The sequence below is a fragment of the Acanthopagrus latus genome, chromosome 6, assembly GCF_904848185.1.
Source record: "Acanthopagrus latus isolate v.2019 chromosome 6, fAcaLat1.1, whole genome shotgun sequence".
Taxonomy (NCBI): Eukaryota; Metazoa; Chordata; class Actinopteri; order Spariformes; family Sparidae; genus Acanthopagrus; species Acanthopagrus latus.
This window is the reverse complement of record NC_051044.1, coordinates 28,867,490-28,890,616: the sequence shown is the minus strand read 5'-3', so window position 1 is coordinate 28,890,616 and position 23,127 is coordinate 28,867,490. Positions and strand designations below refer to the sequence as shown.

General features: G+C 41.3%; 1 protein-coding gene across 2 annotated transcripts; it reads left to right on the top strand.

The window, feature by feature from the left end:
• Nucleotides 1-337: 337 nt before the first annotated feature.
• On the top strand, nucleotides 338-14,492 carry cdc42 (cell division cycle 42). Of its 2 annotated transcripts, none has more exons than XM_037100942.1 (6): nucleotides 338-495; nucleotides 7,409-7,549; nucleotides 8,074-8,146; nucleotides 8,464-8,573; nucleotides 8,844-9,041; nucleotides 12,619-14,492. In XM_037100942.1, exons 2-6 carry the CDS (start codon nucleotides 7,445-7,447, stop codon nucleotides 12,706-12,708), a joined length of 576 nt encoding a protein of 191 aa, XP_036956837.1. In that variant the 5' UTR covers nucleotides 338-495; nucleotides 7,409-7,444; the 3' UTR covers nucleotides 12,709-14,492. The 2 variants fall into 2 exon arrangements, with proteins under 2 accessions (XP_036956837.1, XP_036956839.1); XM_037100944.1 differs by lacking the exon at nucleotides 12,619-14,492 and adding an exon at nucleotides 10,280-11,839.
• The last annotated feature ends 8,635 nt before the right edge of the window (nucleotides 14,493-23,127 follow it).

Here is a 23,127-nt window from a genome sequence, read left to right as displayed (position 1 = left end):
TATTGCATGCAACCTGACATCAGCTGAAATACAACATGTGGATCACAGTTAAAGCACACATGTCCATATTGTTCATTCTCTGTGCAGGCCACCATGTGATGTATTGCAGTTGATGACTTTGCCACAACTGAGACATTTTATAGATTTTAGATTGATTATAGTGTTAGTTATATATCATGGAAGTGGGCGGGACACGTTTGTAACTAAAATGGTGTAGTGTCTGTATTGCTGGAAGTGAACTTAATTTTGAGAAATTTAAATTCCGTTTTACATATAGAGAACAAGAAGTCATCTGTTATGTAGTGTTGAACCCACAGACTACCTTGTCTGTTTGGTGTTTGGTATTGGTGTGAGAGAAGTAGCCTGGTTGTAGTTGAATTGATTAACGTTATTACGTAGTTGACTACGCACGCAACGTGTCCCTGTTCAGTTGACTGGGAAGCCCCTAGCGCGGAGCTGCCAACGCCCGGCGTTAAGACACAAACGGAGGATACGGTACGGAAAAAAATCGTTTTATTTTCAAATTTGGGGGTGTAAATGGAGTTGGTACGGGTTTTAATGTGATCGGCATCATTTATAATGTACGCCTGTGGTACATGGATTGTAATTTTCAAACTCGGTATCTTCCGCAGCAATAGCATCCACTAAGGGTAGCTCAGCCAGTTAGCTAGCTAACTAGCAAGGGGAGGGGAGTAGTTAGCAAAGCAAGCAGACAGGCAGTCTACCACATAAGACCGGCTTGTAAATGAACCTCTTGGGGTCGTCTAGTAACCATATTTCACGTCAAATGTATTGTTGATTTCAGTGTGCGACGAATGTGATGTATTTTCAAGCAGAGCCAATTGATAGCAAAATACGCAACTTGACTAGTTACTAGCTAGCTGTTAGCTGGTTGACGAGCTGAATAAAGAGGCGTAACAAATCTCTAGTACTGTTTTTATAATGTAAGAAGGATCTGTGATTGCTGTTAAAAGGTGAACTGTTTAGGTGCAAGTACCTAGGTTCAAATTGCTAGGTTGGGGTATAAGAAGGACAGCGCAATTGGTACATTTGTCGTTAGTTTAAACAGCCGGCAGGAAATTAGGCCAGATTGAGGCCGGGGATGTGGCCGAAATAACCAAGCAGTCAAGCTAACAGTAACGTTAGCTTTGAGTGGAAGCTATCACTCAGGGATGATCTTGAAATGTATTTGTTATGTAGGTCGGCTGTTCTTACTTAAACAGTCTCGTAGTAACAACTGTAACTGCTCGTGGCAACATATTTAGACATGCCATACATATTAAGTGCAGTAGTGTAATATAAAGTCACTGTTGGGACAGCTCGTCATAGACTTCATGTCGATGTCAAAAGAGAATGCTTGTGATTGAGCTTCTTGACTGGAGGTCTGCCTGTGTGAAGTACAAACGGCCAGGTGTTCAAGTGTTTTTCCTCATCATGTTTGTGCTTGACACATCAATGAGACTTTGCTTAAGATGAACTTGAAGGGAAACTCTGACCAACCTTTTAAAGATATGTTGCTAAATCCGATGTAATTCCAGTCGTGCAGCTGTGTGGCTGCAGTGATGTTTGATTCTGTGGTTGGTTGATGTTTTCAATAGAAATGCTCACTAGTTCTGTGATGACAAAAGTCTTTGTAGATACAGTGCCTATCATAGTTACTGTATAATGAGGTGCTTTAAGTTTTGAGGAAATACCACATTTTTACCAGCTTTCACTATCAATCTTTAAGCTGGCCTGCCCTCAGAATGCTTGCTGGCCTACAAACACAAATGCGTGGATTAAGTCTGGCAGCATTATTGCAGCGGCAGCCACCCTCTGTTGCCCATGGCCATCAGCTTACTGCCATGTTAAGCCTGGAGTTTGGCGATATTTCACAATTCTTCCCATATGAAGAAATATTTAGATTGTCTACATTCATATTTGGTTCCATGAAAAAATTCTTGGCCCTGCGGGGCATTATGCCACTGAAGTACGTACGTTGTTATGTGGTTGTAATAGTGATCACCATGCAGTGAAACTGTCTGTGTACTGTTTAAGGTGCTGAAAGGATTCCTCCTGACAAAGGCAGTGTTTTTCCTTCCTCAACAGTTGGTTTTGTTGGTGCCCAAGGCCTAGGTTTCCTTCAATTTGTGTGTTGCAAAAGCACTCAAATGCTTAACCCAGTAATGGATTGTCTAAAACAGTGATCAAAACAATAATTATTGTGACTGCTTTAAAGGATGACATTTTAGGAAAACTCTGAATTATGAGAACAAATTGAAAGTATGTTTATAGCACTTATGAAGTGTACTCCATATTTGGAACACCAGGGTATTAGACCATCTATGTAAAATAGTTGCTGCTGTTAAAATGACACTGTGATGTGTAGGCAGCGATATTTCAATTGCAAACAGAATGCCATTAATTCCAAGGTGAAATAGAGCTGTGGCAATTTGTATTTTAAGCAACTAAAAGTCTCTTGATTGTATAAGTAAGATTTTATGCCCATCACAAGGCACCAGACACATACATGTTTAAGAAATCCTGTTAACAGACACAACTAGTCCAGTTTTGATTTTAATTTCATAACATAAGAGGAAAATGAAGATGAAGGCTTCTGTTGTATCCTTGCTACTGTATTACATAAGTGTTGGCTCATTTACACGCCTCCTTTAGACACTACTTCTCTCTGTAAATCAGAGCGGGGGAACGCCACTGATTTTTCTGAATCGACATAATCTAATTTAGGATTCAATATCAATTCACCTCGGGATATTTCAATTACGCGATTAATTTTCCCTTGGTGTGAAAGATTCTGCGAAACTAATATTAATGTTTACATAGTTAAAATCTGTCTATGGAGACATTTATTGATACTGTTATGAATTTAACATCTAATGATAACATTTCTTATTGTAAAATACCTAGAAACCAATGACAGATATAGACTTATGTATTTCAGTAATGTAAAACAAGAACAAATAATGGGAGCCGTCCCATTTTAAACAACTTTTGTGCCCATTCAGGTATAGATTTTGGTGTTTACGAGAAGAACCTGTCTCCATGCTAATGTGTGTGAAGACAGAAACTTCATGCCTGTAAGTGACACCAAAATGACGGAAAGCCAAAAGGAAACTCAACCAGTATTTGCAGGGTTTTGTTTTGGGGCTTGTTTTTATGTATTTTTTAATCCAGCTCAATTGTCAAAATACTGGAAATTTAAAATGTCATAGTCACATTTCTTGTCAAACTTCATAACTTCCATTGATGGAAGTAACTCACATGATGCAGTCTGTGAAATTGCTTACATCACCTGCCTTTGAGAAGTTCATTGTGAAGTCCACATTATGCAACATCTTCTTCATTCAGGCACTGTGATGGCCTCATTATCATTACAGCAGCAATCGCATCGGTCTGTCACTTTTGAACACAGTTGGTTATGGAGGTTAGTCATTATGTTTAGAAACAAAGCTCATTACATAATGTATTGAGCGTCAGTTTACCGTCTGCTGTACACAATCCTATAAGCAAAAGCCAAATACATACTGCTCACTGCAGTAATCTCCTGTGCAATAACTGGTTGCATTCGTTGTGTCTAGTGGCATGTTCTAACCCTTCACATCTATATTTTGACTTCTTGGCTGCACCGTTTGGTTGAGATCTCTACTTAGTCCTGAGAAACAGCTCTTTAGTAAATGTTGTGGGCTGTTGAGTCTCTGCCTCTACAAGCTTGATGTAGTAGTTGACCATTACTAGAAGCAGCCCTGATTCTATAGCACAACTTCTTCGTACATGTTTTTGTGGGGAAAACTGGGTTGTTAGTCAGAAACTCAATGTACGGACAAAATCATGTCGGCATCAAAATTCTTACTAGCAGTATTGGAGAAATGTTTTTATAGCTATCCCTAATTTGATTACATTGAAATTGACCTTAGAGAGAAGTAGCAGGTAAGAAATTCTCTCCCTGAATAAGGATATAAGGAGAAATCAGATTACTCTATAGCAGGACAGCACACACATGTTGACAGGATCTAAATGAAAATTTCCTTCAGTGACAGAAACCTAATAGGCCTCAAATTTCAGGAATATCATTTCTTTTAATCATGCAGTATAAAGGCCTGTGTAAAGAAATTCCAGCCTTTTTTGCAAAGGGACTACTGTGTTGATCAAACTGGTCCCATTGTATTCCATGTGTATCAGCAGAACATCAACCTGTGCTCAGTTCATATTCACCATGTAACATTTGGTGCCTGCAGTTTTGTCCCTTCTGCCTCTCTCAATGACACCCCCACCCCCACACAGTGGTGCAGAGCTCTGCAGTGGCTCAGCGCATACTGTGTCTTGTGGATGAAAGACAGGGGAATACTGTGTTCCACATACTACACACAGTGTAGGGCTGTACACGAAAATACACATGTATACATTTCATTGTGAAAATTCATATTATAGACTCAAATTCATTGATTGAAAATGAAATGTCAAGCTGAAATGAGCTAATTATCTGACAGCAATGACACTGTGGTAATGATGGCACAGTTCACAGTGTCATACACCAATGACTCTTCGACAAGCTAATCCAGTTCCTGCCTGAACACTACAGTCTGAGATCAGAGCTGCCACACAGTCATAAATAAAGCTTCTGATTGGCTGACAAGTCAGAAACCCACCCTCCCTTGATCGACAGACTCAGTCCAAGGAGTCGTGTGATTCACTTTTGGTGTTACAGTGTCCCGTATGTCAGATTTTTCTATTTGGTTCATGTCAATGTTTGGTGGTGAGTGTCATTTCTGGGCCATTTTGTTAGCTTTAATGCAGTTTGTTGTCTGTAAATGCACTGTACATCAAGATGCACCATACATACATACCTACATACATAGATTCAAGGTCAATGTTAAGTGTTTCACTCAACATGCCACAGTAGAAAAAGCACAGGTATAAACATTACAATTAATGAGTGTTTTCATCATAAATTTATCTGCAGATCAGAAAATCAGCAATAGTTAAACAAACAAAAAAAAAATCGGCAAATCTTTTATTTAAAGAAGTTGTAGATTAGGGTTACTTTGCACTTTGCACTAACAGCAATATAAATACTGCTCACTGATGTGTGAGCCTTATTCTACTGAGTTAGCTGCTGAGGGACAGTCCGTCACTGCTGCAGTGACCATATCCTGACTGACCTGCAAGTCATTTCTATATATCAATAAATTGTTAGCGATGTTGACTACTCATTAAGGCTGTAGCTTCAGATATTTTACATAGATCCTGTTCACAGATGCATGTGGTTTTAATGTGGCTTATTTCCCTGTCATTGACATTGTGGTGATGTTAGTTGCTGGAGAGAGTACAGAGCGTGTTGTGCGTTGCTGCTGCTGAGTTCATGGAAGTTACACCAGAGAATGTTCTGTCAAATGCAGTTAAAGTTGCAGATATGTTATGTGATTAATTTTCTCCAGTACACAGTTCTTACATCTGCTGTAAATGTAGTTGAGTATGTATGAGTTCGCCAAGCGCCAAATGTGGGCATAATTTCCTCTTGGCAAATAAATCTTGTTAGATTCTCTGCCAGACTAACAATTTGTACTGAAAGTCATCTAATAAAACTCTCTGCTGAACACCTCTGTGTTTTGGTGTAGGGTCATGCGCAATAAGTGCACAGCCAGCGTACGCAGAGCTAGTCAGGTACGCAGGTCGTCAGGCAAGTGGGCTAACTGGATGGGCCCTTTAAGAGGACTGTAATAGTCACATACATTAGAGTCTTTTCGTCAGTTTTTGTCAGAGCTTTTGATAGATGGCAGTTGAGACTTTTAGAGATTTTCTATGAATACTGTATAACAAAAAATGCTTCTAAAATAAGTTACCAATCCTAGCTTTAATTGTTTAAGCTCTAGTTGAATTTGATTCCAAGGCTTCAGTTTCAGAGTTTTCCCCAGATTCCACTTAAAGAGAAATCACATGTTTTAATAGAATTGTTAGTTCTCCAAGTGCCATAACTGTTCTAAAACCAAAACCACAAAGTGTAGAGATGTGGTTCTGCCTTCTGTGAATGCTATGTTAGACTAGTGCGAGTACTCCATACTGATGCACTGTCTTGGCCCTGGCACGATTGGACATTGTGTGCTTCGGCACTGTATAGCTCATGAGCAGAAGCACGGTTACGTCTGTACAAGAGATAGCCGTGCTGGCCTGCACTCACATTGCTCTGGCCGCAACCAGGTCTGAGCACAGTTACCCCTTGTACATGCGTCATGATGTTGTAGCACTGTTGCAGTGCAATGGAGAACACCACAGAGAACATGCCTTTAATGACTTTTATGTGTCATTTGTGGTCATAGACAGCCCCTCATATTCTTGATTGATTTCTTGATTATACAAGGCGGTAGAATACGCATTATTATACTTCATGTCCACATTGTGCATCTCTGCTTTTGCTTGTTCATTACTGTCTGAAAGTGTAAACAGTTGAGAAGACTCCCAAAACAGTCGGTTTTCACTTTTGTGTCTTTCTTTTGTTATGACCCCAAATTGTGCCACCTTCTTTATTAATTTGCATTATAGGGATGTTTATTACGGCTTTACTGTGATTCTTTTCAAGTAATTAGAAATAACAAATTGTGTTTGGTCCTGTTCTGTTAGCTTGCTGAACTTAAAATACTCCAACTCTGCAGCATTGAACTTGACTGCCATTGGACAGGACTGTCAGAATATGTTTTGAGCTCTTTGTCAGTTCTTTATTTTTTGTCAATTTTAAACCCTGGTAAGTACCAGTTGAGGATCGTATGATCTCGCATTCCATGATACCTCTATGGTATCATACCAGTGATGTAGTCAAACTTCCTATATGGTGTGTTTTCCTTTGCTTCCACATTTGTCTCTATCCAAACATTTTAAATTCCCTCCTAGAACAGCCACAAAATGTGCTTTGCCCTTGTGTGAAGCATATTTATACTTTCTCATTTGTTCCCCAAATTGGTGTCCAGCTGTGGGTCTGTAAAATCCCTCAATCCCTTAAATTAGAATCCCCCATTTGAACATCTGGACACTTCCATTGACCCCGGGGTTGTTTGGGGAGGTCTAGTTAGAGGTCTGGACAGAGTTATCTCCCCTATGTCAAGTAGATGATTACATTTTTACATACGGCTTGGGTCACGTCAATTTTCGGATTCAGGCCAGGCTCCAAATTACAGTTACAGTTTTTGAAAATGGCTTTACCAATAGGTCATTAATGACAAGTAATGACAAAAACATCTGGTGTTGAGCTTTTTAAGGTCTCCCCCAGGGAATTGGTTTGTCATATTCAAGGCTGTTACTGGTAGTGTCTAGTGGACCAAATATTAATATGCAATCAAATGTTTTGTGTTTCTTATTAGTTTTTCATTTAGATGTCATCAACTAATGAAGTTTAATTCTGTTTGTTTGTCTGTTCCAGATCTTGAATGAGTAGCGAAGACTGTAAAACACAGCTATGCAGACCATCAAGTGTGTTGTAGTCGGGGACGGTGCTGTGGGTAAAACCTGCCTGCTCATCTCGTACACCACAAACAAGTTTCCCTCTGAATATGTACCTACGGTAAGTGCATGGACACTGGTAAATGAACATATAGTCTGTTCATCACTACATGCTCACAGTGAACTGATTCATACCCAACCAACCTAATATGTCCTGCCCTTGTAACTATGTTTGTAATTGCGATTAAGCAACTTCAGACTTACAGTTCACTTATTTAGTTTCATTCTGAACAGTTCAGAAAAGGATGTTAAGTTTGAGATGTGACTGGTTTTGGTTTCATACACCCTATGAACCAAATTATTACAGTCATGCAAGCCTAAATACATTGTGATGTCATGTCTGATGTCATTGTACATGTAGACCGGAAAGTCTGAGTGGCATTCTGAAGCCTTTGCAGTGTGTTTGCCGTTACCAGTGTGTTACCATTGCACTTTTACCTAGCATCACTGATAAATGTGTCCAAAATTAAATACATATTTTAATATCTGCACAATATTTGTCAAACTTAAGTAGGGTATAATGTACACAAAATTACCTTTTGAGCAACTTTTGGCTAACTATTGTTTCTGGTCTGTTTGTTGTAGGTGTTCGATAACTATGCTGTTACTGTAATGATTGGAGGAGAGCCCTACACTCTGGGTTTGTTTGATACAGCAGGTATGTTGTATTCTTATTCTTACATTCTTGCTTACTTGTGCTCATCCAAGCTATTAAGTTATTGTCATTACATACATTTTGTACTGAGAAGGGTTTCTATGAAATCAATGTAAGTTGTCTTCACATTCCATCCACAGGCTAATTGCTGTGACTGTAGTATGTTGATGGCAGTTTTTCCTTAGACTTATGTGTTTCTGTTGCTGTGTTTCATTCTGCCAACAGAGATATTTCACTTTGACCAATGTATAAGTGCCGGTAACCCAATGTCCAGACTCCAGACTGCACTTATTAAACATGTTTGTGTTTGCTTTCTCCAGGTCAGGAAGATTACGACAGGTTACGACCTCTGAGTTATCCTCAGACAGATGTCTTCCTCGTCTGTTTCTCTGTCGTGTCCCCCTCCTCCTTTGAAAATGTCAAAGAAAAGGCAAGTGGAGCCCTTCTTTGTATTCTTGCCACTGGGGTTTTGCCGCACCGTTGGGAAATGTGGATGTTGTGTTGTTTTTGTAATATCTTTATATACTCATACTATAATTATTACTGTGAGACAATTCTTATTAAATCCTGTATACATTACGATGTGTATCCGAGTAGTCATCAAAATGTCTGTCTTGTGTCATTGGTAACATTATCTTCACACTTGAGGTGTACTTGTGATGCAGTGTTTTGACATTTGCTTTACCCTGGGTTTATGCAGTGGGTTCCAGAGATCACCCACCACTGTCCAAAGACCCCCTTCCTGCTAGTTGGGACTCAGATTGACTTGCGGGATGACCCATCTACTATAGAGAAGCTGGCCAAGAACAAGCAAAAGCCCATCACTCCGGAGACAGCTGAGAAGCTGGCGAGAGACCTCAAGGCGGTGAAATATGTTGAGTGCTCAGCCCTCACGCAGGTAATTTCTACGTATGAATATAAATAGAGTCACACATGATTTACATATGACACACATGATTCACACCTCAATGGCAAGAGCTAAGAAAAAGGAGGAAAGAGGAACATGTCTATATTCCCCCTGGCCTGTGCACGCTGTGGTTGATGAGTTTTGTTCTGCATGGTCTGTTTCAGTGACTGTTCTTACTTATGAGCTTATTTGTGTTGCTAATTGTAAATCATCAGATGTTTTTCACTTGGTTTAAGAACCTTGGTTCAGACAACAGGCCCTTTTGCCTTTAGCTATAAAAGTGTTGGTGAAGACAGCAGTTCAGGCTGTTGGCCTGTGCAGTGCAATAGTGGAGACATGTATTTTTCTTGTAGCTGTAGTTCCTTTTAACTGGAAAGTGAATTTGAAGCAAAATGTTTTAATGTCACAAAAACAGGGAAATAAGGAAAGAGTTCTGTTTCAATCAATATTCAAGACAGAACTAATTAACTCAAATCTAATGTCCCATGAAAAAGCTACTGTTTGAGAAGTTAGAGATTCATTTCTGTATTTAACAGGGGAGCTGTGGTTGTCAGAGGACCTGCCTCAATAGTGTGTCTGGCTTATTGTTTATTTTACAGTTAATAATTCCAAAAGTAAACAGCATAAATTAGCATTTCTTTTGTTTGTTGTAACTAGTACTTCTCTTGAAACGTCTTTTATAAATCAATCAGTGCTTTTTTGAGCTTAGCGGCTGATCAAGCTGTGAGTACTTGTGTTGGCATCAGTGCATCACTATTTGGAATTTGAGGAGGGAACATGACTCAGAGTAGTACAGTTGAGCTCGGCCTCACTCAGGCAGGGAACAATAGTGTTGATGGAGTTGAGGTGTAGCCCCCACCTCCCTGCTCTGCTCCTTCCTTCCTCGCCCCCCCCCTCGCCCTGGCACAACTGTTGCATAGCTGCTGACGCCATTTCCTGTTTCCTGTCAGGCATCTCAGCAGTCGGTCCACACCTCACTCTCAGCTCACTGCTCAGCGACAGCCCTCTCTCTTTGCTGTAGAGTCAGTCTCACCAATTGCACTTCACCCTTTGTCTTTGTGCCATGCATCTCCATCCAACAGATTTCCTCCTACACCTTCCCTCTGTATTTCACCCAAACATGTTCCTCCTTTTTCTGCCATGTTCCACTTACTCTCCTCTCCCATCTATCTCTTTGTGTTTGCTGTGCTAATTGTGCTGTTGTTCTCTTCCCTCTCCTATCCTTGTAGCGAGGGCTGAAGAATGTATTTGACGAAGCTATCCTAGCTGCCCTAGAGCCACCTGAGACGCAGAGAAAGAGGAAATGCTGTATATTTTAAACTCTCTCTGCCACTGCACTCCTATCTTTCTCCTCTATTGCCATTCTTGTCTGCATTATTATCATTCCTTTACACCATATCTATCCTCTCCTCTTTATCTACGTGCTGCTTTTGAAATCTAGATCAATCTCAATTTCAGCCATCTACTTTACCGATTCATCAGTGGGACCCCAGTCTAACTTACGACCCAAACTACTCATGTTGAGAGAACATTTACAACTAACTTTGTTTAATGGCCTGATTCACTGACTCGAGGCCTTCATGCACCTCAGTGACTTGTTGCCTTTTCTAACTTGTAACTGCTGATGTTTGATTTGGTTGGTATGTTAATGTACTTTATATCTTTCTTTAGGAGGGGTTTATGTGAGCTTAGTTTTACATCACAAATCTAGCACCACACCACTGTATCATTCCTAGTCTTCCTACTGTGGCCCAGTGCTCATTAATGTGGTCCCTGGCCGACAATAGAGCGGTATCTTACAGAGGATGTAGGACGTAATTTGGGATGTAGCCATTGTTATAGTTAGTCTTTCCCCTCTGTCCTGTTGCAGTAGTTAATGTGAGGAGGGTTTAGACTAAGGTGAGGGCTGGGTGGCTTCATATGGCTGCACACTGGGATTGAGCTCAACACTAAACAGATCTTCCATTTCTTATGCTAATGTATTTTTTGTACTATTGATGTCTGATTTAACAGAACTTGGAGTCTGACTATGGTAACATGTAGGGGGTTTATATGCTAAAGTCATATATAAGGAGTGTTTTTGACAACATAACCACTAGATACAGTGTTTGGTACCATGATGGTACTGAGTTACTGATCGGGTTTATAGCTACGCTACACTTGATGTTTCATTAAGTCGTATGCTTATGTAAAATGCTTTCTAACTTGTTTGGCGTACCCCTCCATGTAAATGATGCAAATGTGCCATCAAAGGAAAAGTTCACCCAAAATGAAAATCTAGTCATTAACTACTCACCACCATGGTGATGGAAAGTCGGTTGAAGTTTTGCAGTAAGCAAAACATTTCTGGAACATCATCTACTGAAGTAAATGAGGACTTGTAAAAAAACACAAACAACAACAGGAAAAATCATAAAATGGTTTCATACAACTCAGCTGGCATAACCCGAATATCTTTTTAAAGCTGGATCTTCACTGTAGCTGCGAAGTTAAGAGGGTCGGCGTGCACCCCTTCTAAAGTGGGTCAACAAGCTCGACTGCATGCCAAGGAAGTAAATAATGAATTTAATTTACAAATGCTGCAACACTTTTTTCTATGTGGACTACAAAACTCACTCTTGTGTTGACTTTCTGTCAACATGAGGCTGAGTAGATCATTTTCCTATTTTGGTCGACCTTTTCTTAAACTGTGGTGCATATCATGCTATCCTGGAAGTCCAGATAATAAAGAGCTATATATTGTGTGAAATGACTTGTGAAATGAATTAATAAAGGACACATGAACTTGCTCTCTGTTCTGTGGCTCCCTTATTTTCCAGTTCTTTGTCAGAGAAGAATGTCGTGGGGTTAGTTGACTGAGTTAAGCAATGCTGAGGGGCTTACTGCTTTACTGCATAGTACAGTACTGTGTCAGCAGCTCTGGTTACTTCACATGACCAAGCTTGTGGTGTAGCTCAGGGGCAGAAACAAACAGAAAAGAAACACTGAGGCGGAGAATAGACCTCATTTGTGGTTCTTATTATTTTAAATATGTGTTTTCTGTGTTGAATCTGGATGTCCTCTTATAGTGAATAAGTCAGCATGTTCAATCTGAAGAGTAGGGCCAATGAAGAAAAAGAAAAATGGGCAGTGTGGAATGAAAATGCTCAGATACCGTTTTGTGCCGTGGCGTCAGGGGTTATGCTCTATTTTTCCTCCACTTTCTTGTTTGACTTGCCTTTGATTTCAGCACCCACAGTTCAGCTGCACTTTGCACTCAGACATGCATGTGATTTATGTTGTAGACACTTGATCCCTGACCTGGCACACACACACACGCACGCATTTATAGGAAAACAGCAAATTCTTGTTGTTTGAGTTGTTTGTTTCAGATATGATTTGATCTCTTTTGACATAATTGTTTTGTTCCCAACAGCACGCTCACATCTCCCATTTTTTTATGACACTCTACTAAATGATAGTTAATGCTGCTTTGTTACCACCTCGCTTAATTGTGTTTTCCCTCCCTTTTTTATTTGACCTGTGTGTGTTTCATTGAGCCTTTGTGTTTGTGTGTTTGTGTTCACAGAAAGGCCTAAAGAATGTGTTTGATGAGGCGATATTGGCTGCATTGGAGCCCCCAGAGCCCAAGAAGAAACGCAAATGTGTGCTGCTATGAGAGGCTCCTACCTTTACAAAGCACACACACACAGAACACACACATACATGCAACCATCTTAAATACATACACAAACACTTGCATTCTCACACACACAGACACATACCCCTTTCCCTTGCTCTGCTAAGGCTGGTTGACAGCATTGTCCTCCACAGGGAAGACTAGAGAGAAAACAGCCGACCAAGTTTCAGATAATTGTCTGCAATAATATGAAGCTTCACCCCTAAATCTGAGTTTGGGACGAAGATCAACCTAACCTGGCCAACAGGCCGCTGAGGGATCCGGGCAGGGTGGCACGACCTCGGATGGGAATCCAGACACCAAGCTTAGAACTCATTCTGTCGAGCTTTTGATAGATTGATTTTGATTCAGTGTTGTGGCCTAATCAACTTTTAGATGCCCAGCCATTTAGTCGCCCTCAGCCAATGTATGGATATGTCATGGATATAAGCCCCGCCCTGCCCCAGCCCCGCCCAGCCTCTCCCAGCTGCCCGATTGGTGGCTGCTCATGCTGCTGGTCCTGTCCCCTCTGTTGACGAGCACACTCATCACCTGATCCCTACCTTCTTTCACAGCACTACCAGAAGAGATTCTAACAGTGTTGTTTTGTTTTTGTTTGCCAACACCCCTTTTCTCCTCAAACACACAACAAGTCTGAGATATTTATTCCATGTTCCAGGTAGACGTGCTCTTAACCACTAAGGAGACTGTGTAGGTCTGACAGAACTCTGTAATTCGGGCAGTGCAGGTGAAACTACACGCAGCTCTCTCATTGAGGAAATTGAATTGGTAAATATTGCCGTCTAGTATCCCCTCCTCTTAGAGTGGACTTCCACAGTGCAGAGTCACAATCCATTTGGACTGTGGTAATCACTTGAAGAGCGAAAGGCATCCAGTAGTAATGGGTCTGCTAGTCGACCGCAGGAATTGGCCTTTTAGATGCAGGGAACTTAAACAGTGTTAGCAGAACAAGAGGTGTGTTCTTTATGCGTTGCCAGGGACCAAGGGAGGGTAAAGCAGGACAGTGTTTTAACATTGTCGTCACCTCACACTTCGAATGGGTACAGCAGAGACATCTGTGTCAAACTAATGATCAGTGGCTGGCACCAGCAGCCAAATCTGGACATCTATATTTAAACAGCTGATCAGTGAACTTCCACCAGAATTCTGTGCCAGGTCAGAATTTGGTGCCTTCCTGTAGCGTGTTTTATTCAGGCTGTGTGTCTGAGGTGTGAAGGGCTGTCCACTCTGTTGTACCCATTCAAACTGTACGGTGCTGCATGTAGCTGAGCCTTGGTCTCTGTTCTAAATGATAGGTTTAACAGATGTAATTATAATGTAAGCTGGCACACAATGTTGATGTAGGCTCCAGGTGTTTTTACCAAAACTTTTTTTTTTCTTCATTATTTCTGTTTGTGTTTTTTTTTTATTTTATATATATAAATATATGAAAAAAAAGGTTACTTTCACTCCTTTTACATTTAGGGGTCGGAACTCATCTGAACTCTTACCTGCCAGTTTATAGCAAGAAAACCTCTGATTGGTTTAGTTGATTAAAAACCTCCAATGGCAGAGAGACTGTTTGGTTAAAATTATTTGTGATTGGTTGGTTCTTGTTTTTCCTAACTGGTGGCTTAGAGTTGGGTTGATATCCAGTCCAAGTCAGTATAATTATTATAACCTGTTGTTGTTTTGGTGCAAAACCAAATGCTTTGTCTAAAGTCTTTGTTCTTTGTATATGCATTCTTTTCAAAAATATTAAACTTATACCTTAATTGCCTTTACCACTTTTCCCTTGCCATTCTTTTTTAAAACTAAAAGTACAGCCTTCTTCACCACTGATCAGAATCGTTTTATAACTCTTGTGACTGTAAAAAGTTTTTTTTTGTGTGTGTTTTCTTACATATATTTTGACAGTGTCAATGACTGAATGCTTTTTCATCCTCAACAAACTTGCTTTGGTAAAACCTTCATGCAGGTGGGCCAAATCAAAGTGGCTTACATGTCAAGTGGGTACATATGTATATGTCCAAAATGTTTTGGTATCCTGAAGCATTCAATGTTCCTTTCACTGGAACTAAGGGGCCAAGCCCAGCTCCTGAAAAACAACCCCATACCATAATTCCTCCTCCACCAAATTTCACAGTTGGCACAATGCAATCTGAAATGTACCGTTCTCCTGGCAACCTCCAAACCCAGACTCGTCCATCAGATTGCCAGATGGAAAAGCGTGATTCATCACTCCAGAGAACGCGTCTCCACTGCTCTAGAGGCCAGTGACGGCGTGCTTTACACCATTGCATCCGACGCCTTGCATTGCACTTGGTGATGTGTGGCTTGGCTGCAGCTGCTCGGCCATGGAAACCCATTCCATGAAGCTCTCTGCGTACTGTACTTGGGCTAATCTGAAGGTCACATGAAGTTTGTAGCTCTCTAGCAATTGACTGTGCAGAAAGTCGGCGACCTCTTTGCACTATGCGCTTCAGCATCCGCTGACCCCTCTCCGTCACTTTACGTGGCCTACCAATGTATATTTATCAGGTAATATAAGCACTGTTTGCTGCATACAATGTCCTGATGGCATGAGGTGCAGGGCCTTGTGTGTTCAGCCAGCAGGAGGTGCCATTTGCCCAAAAATCACCCGTGATGTTGCTGCCCCTCTTTGGGTTACAGTGAAGCTGATAAGTATGGAAGAAAGTGATGTTAGTCACAATCCACGTATGTGATTGATTCTTGCTGTGTAGTTGGATTTTAACATTGGGATTGTTTGCACTGGTTGAGTAAAGTGTGCACAGTTGTGAGGTAAGATGAAAATCACCCAATAGGTAAATATGTATATAAAAAACACAAGTGGTTATGTGTCACAGACCTCAAAGGATGTAGAAGTTCACTGGGTGTGGAGGGTTGCATTATGGGAATTTATAGCGTGTCAGTTATCCAGCTCAATAATTTCATCTGCTAACTAGTACTTTGCAAAGGTTCACTCTGGGAGTTTACCCAGAATGACTTTAAAAATTAGAGGGTTCACGTGAATCTTCTTTTATAATTTTAGTCGAGTCCGTCCAGCTGACATACAAATTATAGCGATCAAGACAGACAGCTGCCCATGTCCAAGGTTTTCTGCCTGATGAAAGGCAGTTTTTCCTTCACCACTGCCGCCAAGTGCTTTCTCATGAAGGAATGTTGGATATCCGTAAATAATTTTACAAAGAGTACTGTCCAGACTTGCTCTATAAGAAGAATGTCATGAGATAACCTATGTTGTGATTTGGCTCGATATAAATAAATTCAATTTGAATAAATGCACAGAAATGGAATCGGAAACCCTTCTGGGTTTATGTTTCTTTATAGAACTATCAATGTTAAGGTGAATTTCTTGTCCAACCAGATTCCCAGGTATTTGTATGAGGTCAGCTTTTGTGATACAGTTCTATAATATGTTCTTCTGTATGTTACTAAAGAACATGTCACATGCTTTTTATAGAGTGCTCCTGATATCTGGGGATATCTATGAATTATTTTACTGTGCTGTCAAGATCATTTTGTCAGTTGATGATTGGAACTTGTGAAAAGCAGTTTGGAGGTCAGTATATACTGTGTAATAATTGTTTTGTTCTGCTAGAATTCGACTGGATTCTACTCTACATGTTTTGCAGATACTATCCCCCTCAATGTGGACTCCCCCGTCACCTCTGTAGCAGCTGTTGAACAACACACTGGAGCTTTACTTTGGTCTGTAGAAGCTGCAGCCTGTATTCAGTGACAGACTGTAACCATTAGTATATATTTATTGATGAGCTGACCTGCTAACCTTACCTCAGCTATGTTCCATTGACCGTCACTATCTGCTGCTTGCTCTTTCTCATTCAGCCACACTCTCGCTAAGCACACGGAAAGGAGCGATGCCACTCTAACAGAGGATATGAATGAATCCACTGCAGACCAATCAGTGGTCTGCAGGATCAGCTCTGCCGAGGTGATAGAAAAAAAAGTACTTGTTAACTGGCAAAATCCACAACAGGCAAAGTTAAAAGTCAAATCGAGTCCAGTCACCCTGCAGCGGAAAAGAAAACATTTCATGTATCTTCATAATCTTCATCTCAAGTGTTCCCTCTGACAGACAGTTATTGAACAATCCTAATGCATCTGTACTGAAGCTTTAATCTTTCTGATCTCTAATCTCGCCTGTCAAGTCAATAAATACAATTGTGCTGAGTACTGCCAGAAGCAATGATGTCATCAGTAACCAATGAGATCGCTGATCGTGACCAGTATTTCAAAATCAGTTTAAATTTGTTTCTTTTAAATCTCCAGCTTTATGAAAGTGTATTGACTGATAATAATCTACACTGATCCTGCCTTTCTATCTTTAACACACAGACACACACACACACACACACTAGTATATTGCTGTAATGTTGGTGTTGACAGATCCGTATCTCTTTCACACAGCTCACACAGATGTCCAGGAATTCCTCAACTGGCAGCAAATGAGGGTGATGTCCCAGGTTTGGTGACCTGGATCATCTGCCACAGACGGCTGGGTGGGGATGTTGCACTGTACCCCGCGCCCCCACCCTCGGCTCCCTCCTCCACCCTCATCCACCCCTGTGAGGCGTTCACGCATTCCCTGCGTTTCTGGAGTGCTGTCTGTCAACGCCTTTTTCCACTAAAGAGACGCTGACAGCCATTAATTATCACACAGGCTGAACGAAGGGCATTCCTCTCTGCTGAAATATTGGTGCACACAGACACACACACACACATGCACACATGTGCTCATCAGCCCTCTACGTCCACACACAAAAGCAGAGGCGCACCACCTGGCCTCCATTGGTCTTCATCATATTTGACAAATGAGTTGAAATGTTTTGTCCTCTGGCGTCGTCCAATCACCATCCAGCCTGGCTGAGCGTGTCCTCTGGGCGGGGACGAGCAGGCAGAGGTGGGGTTGTAATGACCAGGCAACCCGTCCAGGACGTCCGAGCAACCTGAAACACACACACACACACAATGCTGGTGGAGAGCTGCCTGTGTGTCTGCTGTACCCGATTTTATGAGACGACTTTATGATGATCTGCACAGATACTGACTTTTGATGAAAAACACGCTGAGGATTCGAGCAGTTTATCAGGGCTCAGCAGTAAATCAGTGTTCAGCTATACACTGTACAGTGCGGAGGCATGCCTGCTATGTGTGTGCATGAGAATAAATCTCCAATACTGGCTAGAGATAGGACACAGTCTGCTTATCCAGGCCAGGACTGAACCTTTAACAGTCTCTGCTGCGAGTGGCCAAAGCTCCTGCCAGCACATTGAACCCAATGTGGTTTTCATGTAGATGTTGGCCGTGATGTAGAGGGGGCAGGTTTGGCCCGGTCCGCCTGGTCCAAATGCTCTCCAGCAGGTAGGATGAGGTACTGGAGTAAGAGCAAAGGGGCCATCTTTATTTTAAACGCATCCATGTTGTAGATCATGTGTGGAGAACGATCCCTCCTGAAGGACGTCCTGTCCTCCTCTGCGCTCTATCTGTCTATCTGTCTATGTGTGTTCACATTATAGAAAATACCCATGCAGTGTGATGCACTGATGTACCGACTGCTTGTATTACAGACATCAGCACAGAAAGTACAGTTTTCAAGAGTTGGTTCATCCATTTCAGCGATATATAAACCCACCATATTCTTGATTTTATGTGGCAAGCTTTAAGACGTCTGTCTTCACTGTTTGTGGTTTGTCGTTTGAGGTGCTCTGTGACTGTCTTTACACCCTGTAGTACACCCAGCATTTAAATGGTAAATGGCTGCATTTATATTGCATCTATTTGTAGATGTTTCTATCCAAAGGGCTTTACAATTTGCCTTTGATTTACCCTTCACACACACACACACACACACACACACTAATAGGAGTGGGATACATTGCAATGGGCTGGCCCGTCCATCAGGAGCAAATAGGGCTTCAGTGTCTTACCCAAGGAAACGTTGCCATGTGGACAGTAAGAGCTGGGGATAAAACCACCCGCCATGTGATCAGAGGACGACTGTCCTAAACCACGGCCTCACATCACATTGACACAGAAGTCATGTTGATGTGCATCCCAGCTCACAGGGGCATTGAGGGTAATGAAATGGCAGACAGGCTTTAGAACAAGATAGTCGAGGTATCTTTCAATAAAGTAGAAGCTAAATGTGTAACAGCAGCAATATTATACCTGCATGGCAAAAGCATGGAAATAAAAGAGTCAAAGGATGTCATCTATGTAAATGAAGCAAAAAGTGGGAATAAAAGCAATATGGTAACATATTCTCAGTCATTCAGCTCATGGTAAATCCAAGTGCTGTATTGGAGGCAACTGGGCTACTCACCCTCCCAAGTGGCATCTTCAGTTCTAACTAACTGGGTGGGAGTTGCAGGATCTTAAACCTTGTGTGGGAGTGTCCTTACAGAGTTGTTAAGGACACGTGTGAGAATGAATGATCTGAATGAATGATCTCAGTGTTGAATCTTAAGAATTGACTCAGTGATTATGAAGAAAATGCAAAGCCTGAATTAATGAAGACAATCTCACTTACTATATATTCTTACTATGTATATATATATATATGTATATATATACATATATATATATATACATATATATATATATATATATATATATATATATATATATATATATATATATATATATATATATATATATATATATATCCTAAAATGCAAGACTATGCTAGCAGCATATTACAACCAATATGTACATTTATAGTTTATTGTTAGGTGACAAGCTCTAGTAGCTGTACTTATTACTATAGCAGCAAAGGAGGAAGTCCGGTGAAGTATTATAAAGAGCAACAGAGTCTTCATTGGAAGGAGGACAGTTTGGACAAACTTTAACTCTGCATGTGAAAGCAAAAGTCAACAGTAACTTATTTTTTCCTTCCCAACAGTTAACTTACATCACATGCATGACATAGCTCAAACTATTTACTTAAATACATGTGCATATCATTTATGTTATAAACATATATTTTATATGATTACCCAACCATGATCTTTTGCTAACCTACCTGGTTGACTGTCCCGTACACCTGTCACTGGAATGCTGCATCTTACTAAGGTTTGGGACACACTAGCAATACGGTCGCTTCGGTGTGAGGATGTGTTGGCATGTTCACTGTGTCTTGTTTGACTGCCATAGACAAACGTGGTTTTGGTGGGGTTCATTTTAAAACAAAGATCAGTATTCATCAGCAAAGTACATTGTGCAGATTACATGTATGGACTGAACCGGTTTACCTTTAGGATAATACAATATGAACATGGATCAGGGAGGTTCCCAGTTGATAGGTGGTGTGTTTAGTGACAAAAAGTGCAAACCCATGTAGGAGGGTCAAACATTGACATGGCACAGCAATGAAAAGTATATTGTAGATCCAGGATTGCCTCTAATTCAATGTAGGTTTTTGTGCACTGGGCAGCGTGTTCTTCCTCAAATGAAAATGATGAAGACAACCAGTCTGATGGGACGGCACAAGCAGTGGCCAATTAGAATCCAAGGAGAGCTCCATGAGATCTCCCATGTATACTTTATTTCATTCTGACTTTGCACGTGTTTATGCTGTAATGCCTCTATTTCATATTGTATCAGTTCTGAGATTTCATATATAAAACCTATAGTACTTTTCAGTACTGTACTTGTGGTTGCATTGTGTTGCTGCAGTAAGAAATATATTTATCTTAAAAGAAGCAGATCTAAGTATCACACTCATCATTGTGCCTTTTTCCATTTCTGTAAAACAGAGTGTATGTGTGTGCATGCGAGTGTGTGTTTTGTGTGAGTCGAGCACTAGCTGACAGCCGTAACGACCATCAGGTGACGCTGCCACTGGTCACTGAAAGGATTATTTTGACACGGCAGGTTGCAGTTGGCTAATAGATACATGTAACACACACGCTCCAGCCCCTTTCACCCGCATACACACACCTGTTTAGTGTCCAGGTGTTAAGGGAAAGTTCCTTGCAGTTCAGCTGAAATCTCCTTGATGACAGACTCATGGCTATAACCACCTGTAGAGAGAGGTGTGTGTTAGCGTGTGTGTGTGTGTGTGTGTGTGTGGCGAGGTGAGTTCACAGTGATCCTCCATACCAGCATCTAGAGATGAAGCTTAGCAGCGAAAGCTCTCATCAGCAGCGTGTCGTCACTTTCACTCCTCCTGACTGTTCCTCCCTCTCGATCTGATCCGTCCTTATCTGATCTGTCCGTGCCGGGGATGAAATGTAGCCCGAGTGGCCTCGAGATGAGTGCCTGGAATTCACTACGGTCAAAAGCAGCCTCAGAGGCTTTGCACGGACAGATGTGAGAAGCAGGCCAGGTTAAATATCACTGTAAATGTCTCAGAAAATTAAAGGTTCCATCTGCCCAACGTTTAACCCTGAGCTGTCTTTGGTCTCTTCAAGTCCAAGTGAGGTCCCGAGTCTTGTTGAGCAAATCTGAAGCGTTCATGAGTGATTGCAAGTGTTTCAGCTTTTCAAACAAAGAAAGCTAATTTTATGTTTGAGTCTTGGTCATGTTTGTAAAAAGCATTTACACAAGATGAGGGTGCTTCTGAGATGTAATTTCAGCAAGTAACCCAAAGCGTGATATATTTATGTCCAAGTGTTGGGGGTAATTTCTTACAAAATAACTCAGTATGAACACTCAGATTACTCATTTGTTGTTACAAGTTACGTAGTGCATTAGTTCTGCAATTCAAGTAATCGGTTATTTAGTTTAGTTTACTAGTTTTTCATAAAAGTAATCAATTACTGGAAAAATAAAGTTTTTTTTGACAAGATATATCAGAAGTGCTCAAATGAGGGAGCATTCAGTTATTTATTGAACCCAAGCAAGAGCATCATTTACAAGATGCTTCACATCAATCAGTTAGCACATGCGGCTGTCTCTGATACTCTCCTGTAAGATAACAAAAAGACTGTCTGTCATTTGAAATTACGACTTTCCACAACAAAATCACAACTTTATTGTGGTAATATTTATTTCGACTCTCTGCCCCTGATATTGCAACTTCTTTCTCAAAATATTACAACATAGTTCTCTTTGCCTAATACTGTATGCCTCTGCCCAGTTTGCTGTCAGATTATTGGCAAAATAAAGAGTTTTAAATGTTACATTAGGTCTGTCATTCCTGTAATTAGGATGCAGAGTTACCGATTGTGAGTCTTTAACAAGGCTGCAACATGACCTTATAGTGAATAAATTCACGGTACATGTATAGTTAGCTACACTCTGTCTGGACAATATAACCAACGTGTCACAAAAGGCTTTTACTGTACTTTTTGGTCACTCTAAAGTACTACAGCACGCAAAAGTGAAAGTCAGGTGAAGTTGTTCTAAACCCCATTTACACAGCCTGTTCAGGGCAGGGCTGTTGCGCCTGACTGCTCATCAGATCATTTCCTTCCGCTGATTGATGTCAGATCAGAATACAGCCCGGAGGACTTGAGCTTCGAGCGAGGAACCACAGGTATATCCGATGCTGAGACGGTTTAGTGGTATGAATCTGTTCAGAAAGTGATCAGCTGGTGCGACGCCCCCGTCCTCGTGTCACTTCCTCTCATCTGTCTCTTCCTTCCATCCGTCGGAGGTGCTAAGAAGCAAGTGAGGGATGCAGAGGAGGGAAGCGAGGAGCCACGTGAGCTCAATGGTAATTGTAGCCACACATGACGCAGCTACTGTTTATAAGACAAACAATACATTTTGCTGTGGCGTGCTCATGTGACGAGTTTTCAGGCTGCTGTGTGTAGTTGATTGTCTGAGGCCCCGCCCACATGGGCGAAAACAATCTTATTTTACTCCGTCTTCCTCGTCATTGTTTTAAGAATATTTGCGTCCACACGGATCCACTTAAAATAACGACCGAAAACGCTGTAGTTCATATTCCAGGCCTATAGGTGGCGCTGACATTCACGAAAAAACGAAGAAGAAGACACGGAGCATGCGCATTAAGCTTGCATGCTGTAAACAAACAGACAGTAGACGGAGAAACCGAACACAACAAGAAGAAGATGAAAATGGTGAGTGCAAGGAAACCAGAATCTTTTTGTGTGGACCGGTAATGAGGTCGAACTGCTGCTGCGACTGATGCTCGACTACAAGGCATGTAAGTTGCAAGAAAGGCTCAATATCTTCTGCGGTAGGAACACGAGCATGTAGTCCGCCATTGTTGTTGTTGTTGTTATGAGACGTCGCGGGGTTCAGAGGTCAGAGGCAAGAGGTCGAGGGGTGGGGCGATGGCGTCATCGTTTGGGAAAGTATGCAGATTCGCCGTCCACATGAAAACGGGAGGGCTGTGTTGTCGGATTTCTCCTCCCTGAGACCTGGTTTTAAAAAAAATGCTTTTTCAGGATCCGTGTGGACGGT

Excerpts from the sequence above, each read along its gene's own strand:
- cdc42 (XM_037100942.1), top strand. The coding sequence starts at position 7,445 with ATGCAGACCATCAAGTGTGTTGTAGTCGGGGACGGTGCTGTGGGTAAA. Across the intron at positions 8,574-8,843 it reads TTGAAAATGTCAAAGAAAAG|TGGGTTCCAGAGATCACCCA; the intron begins GCAAGTGGAGCC and ends GGGTTTATGCAG. Across the intron at positions 9,042-12,618 it reads AGTGCTCAGCCCTCACGCAG|AAAGGCCTAAAGAATGTGTT; the intron begins GTAATTTCTACG and ends TTGTGTTCACAG.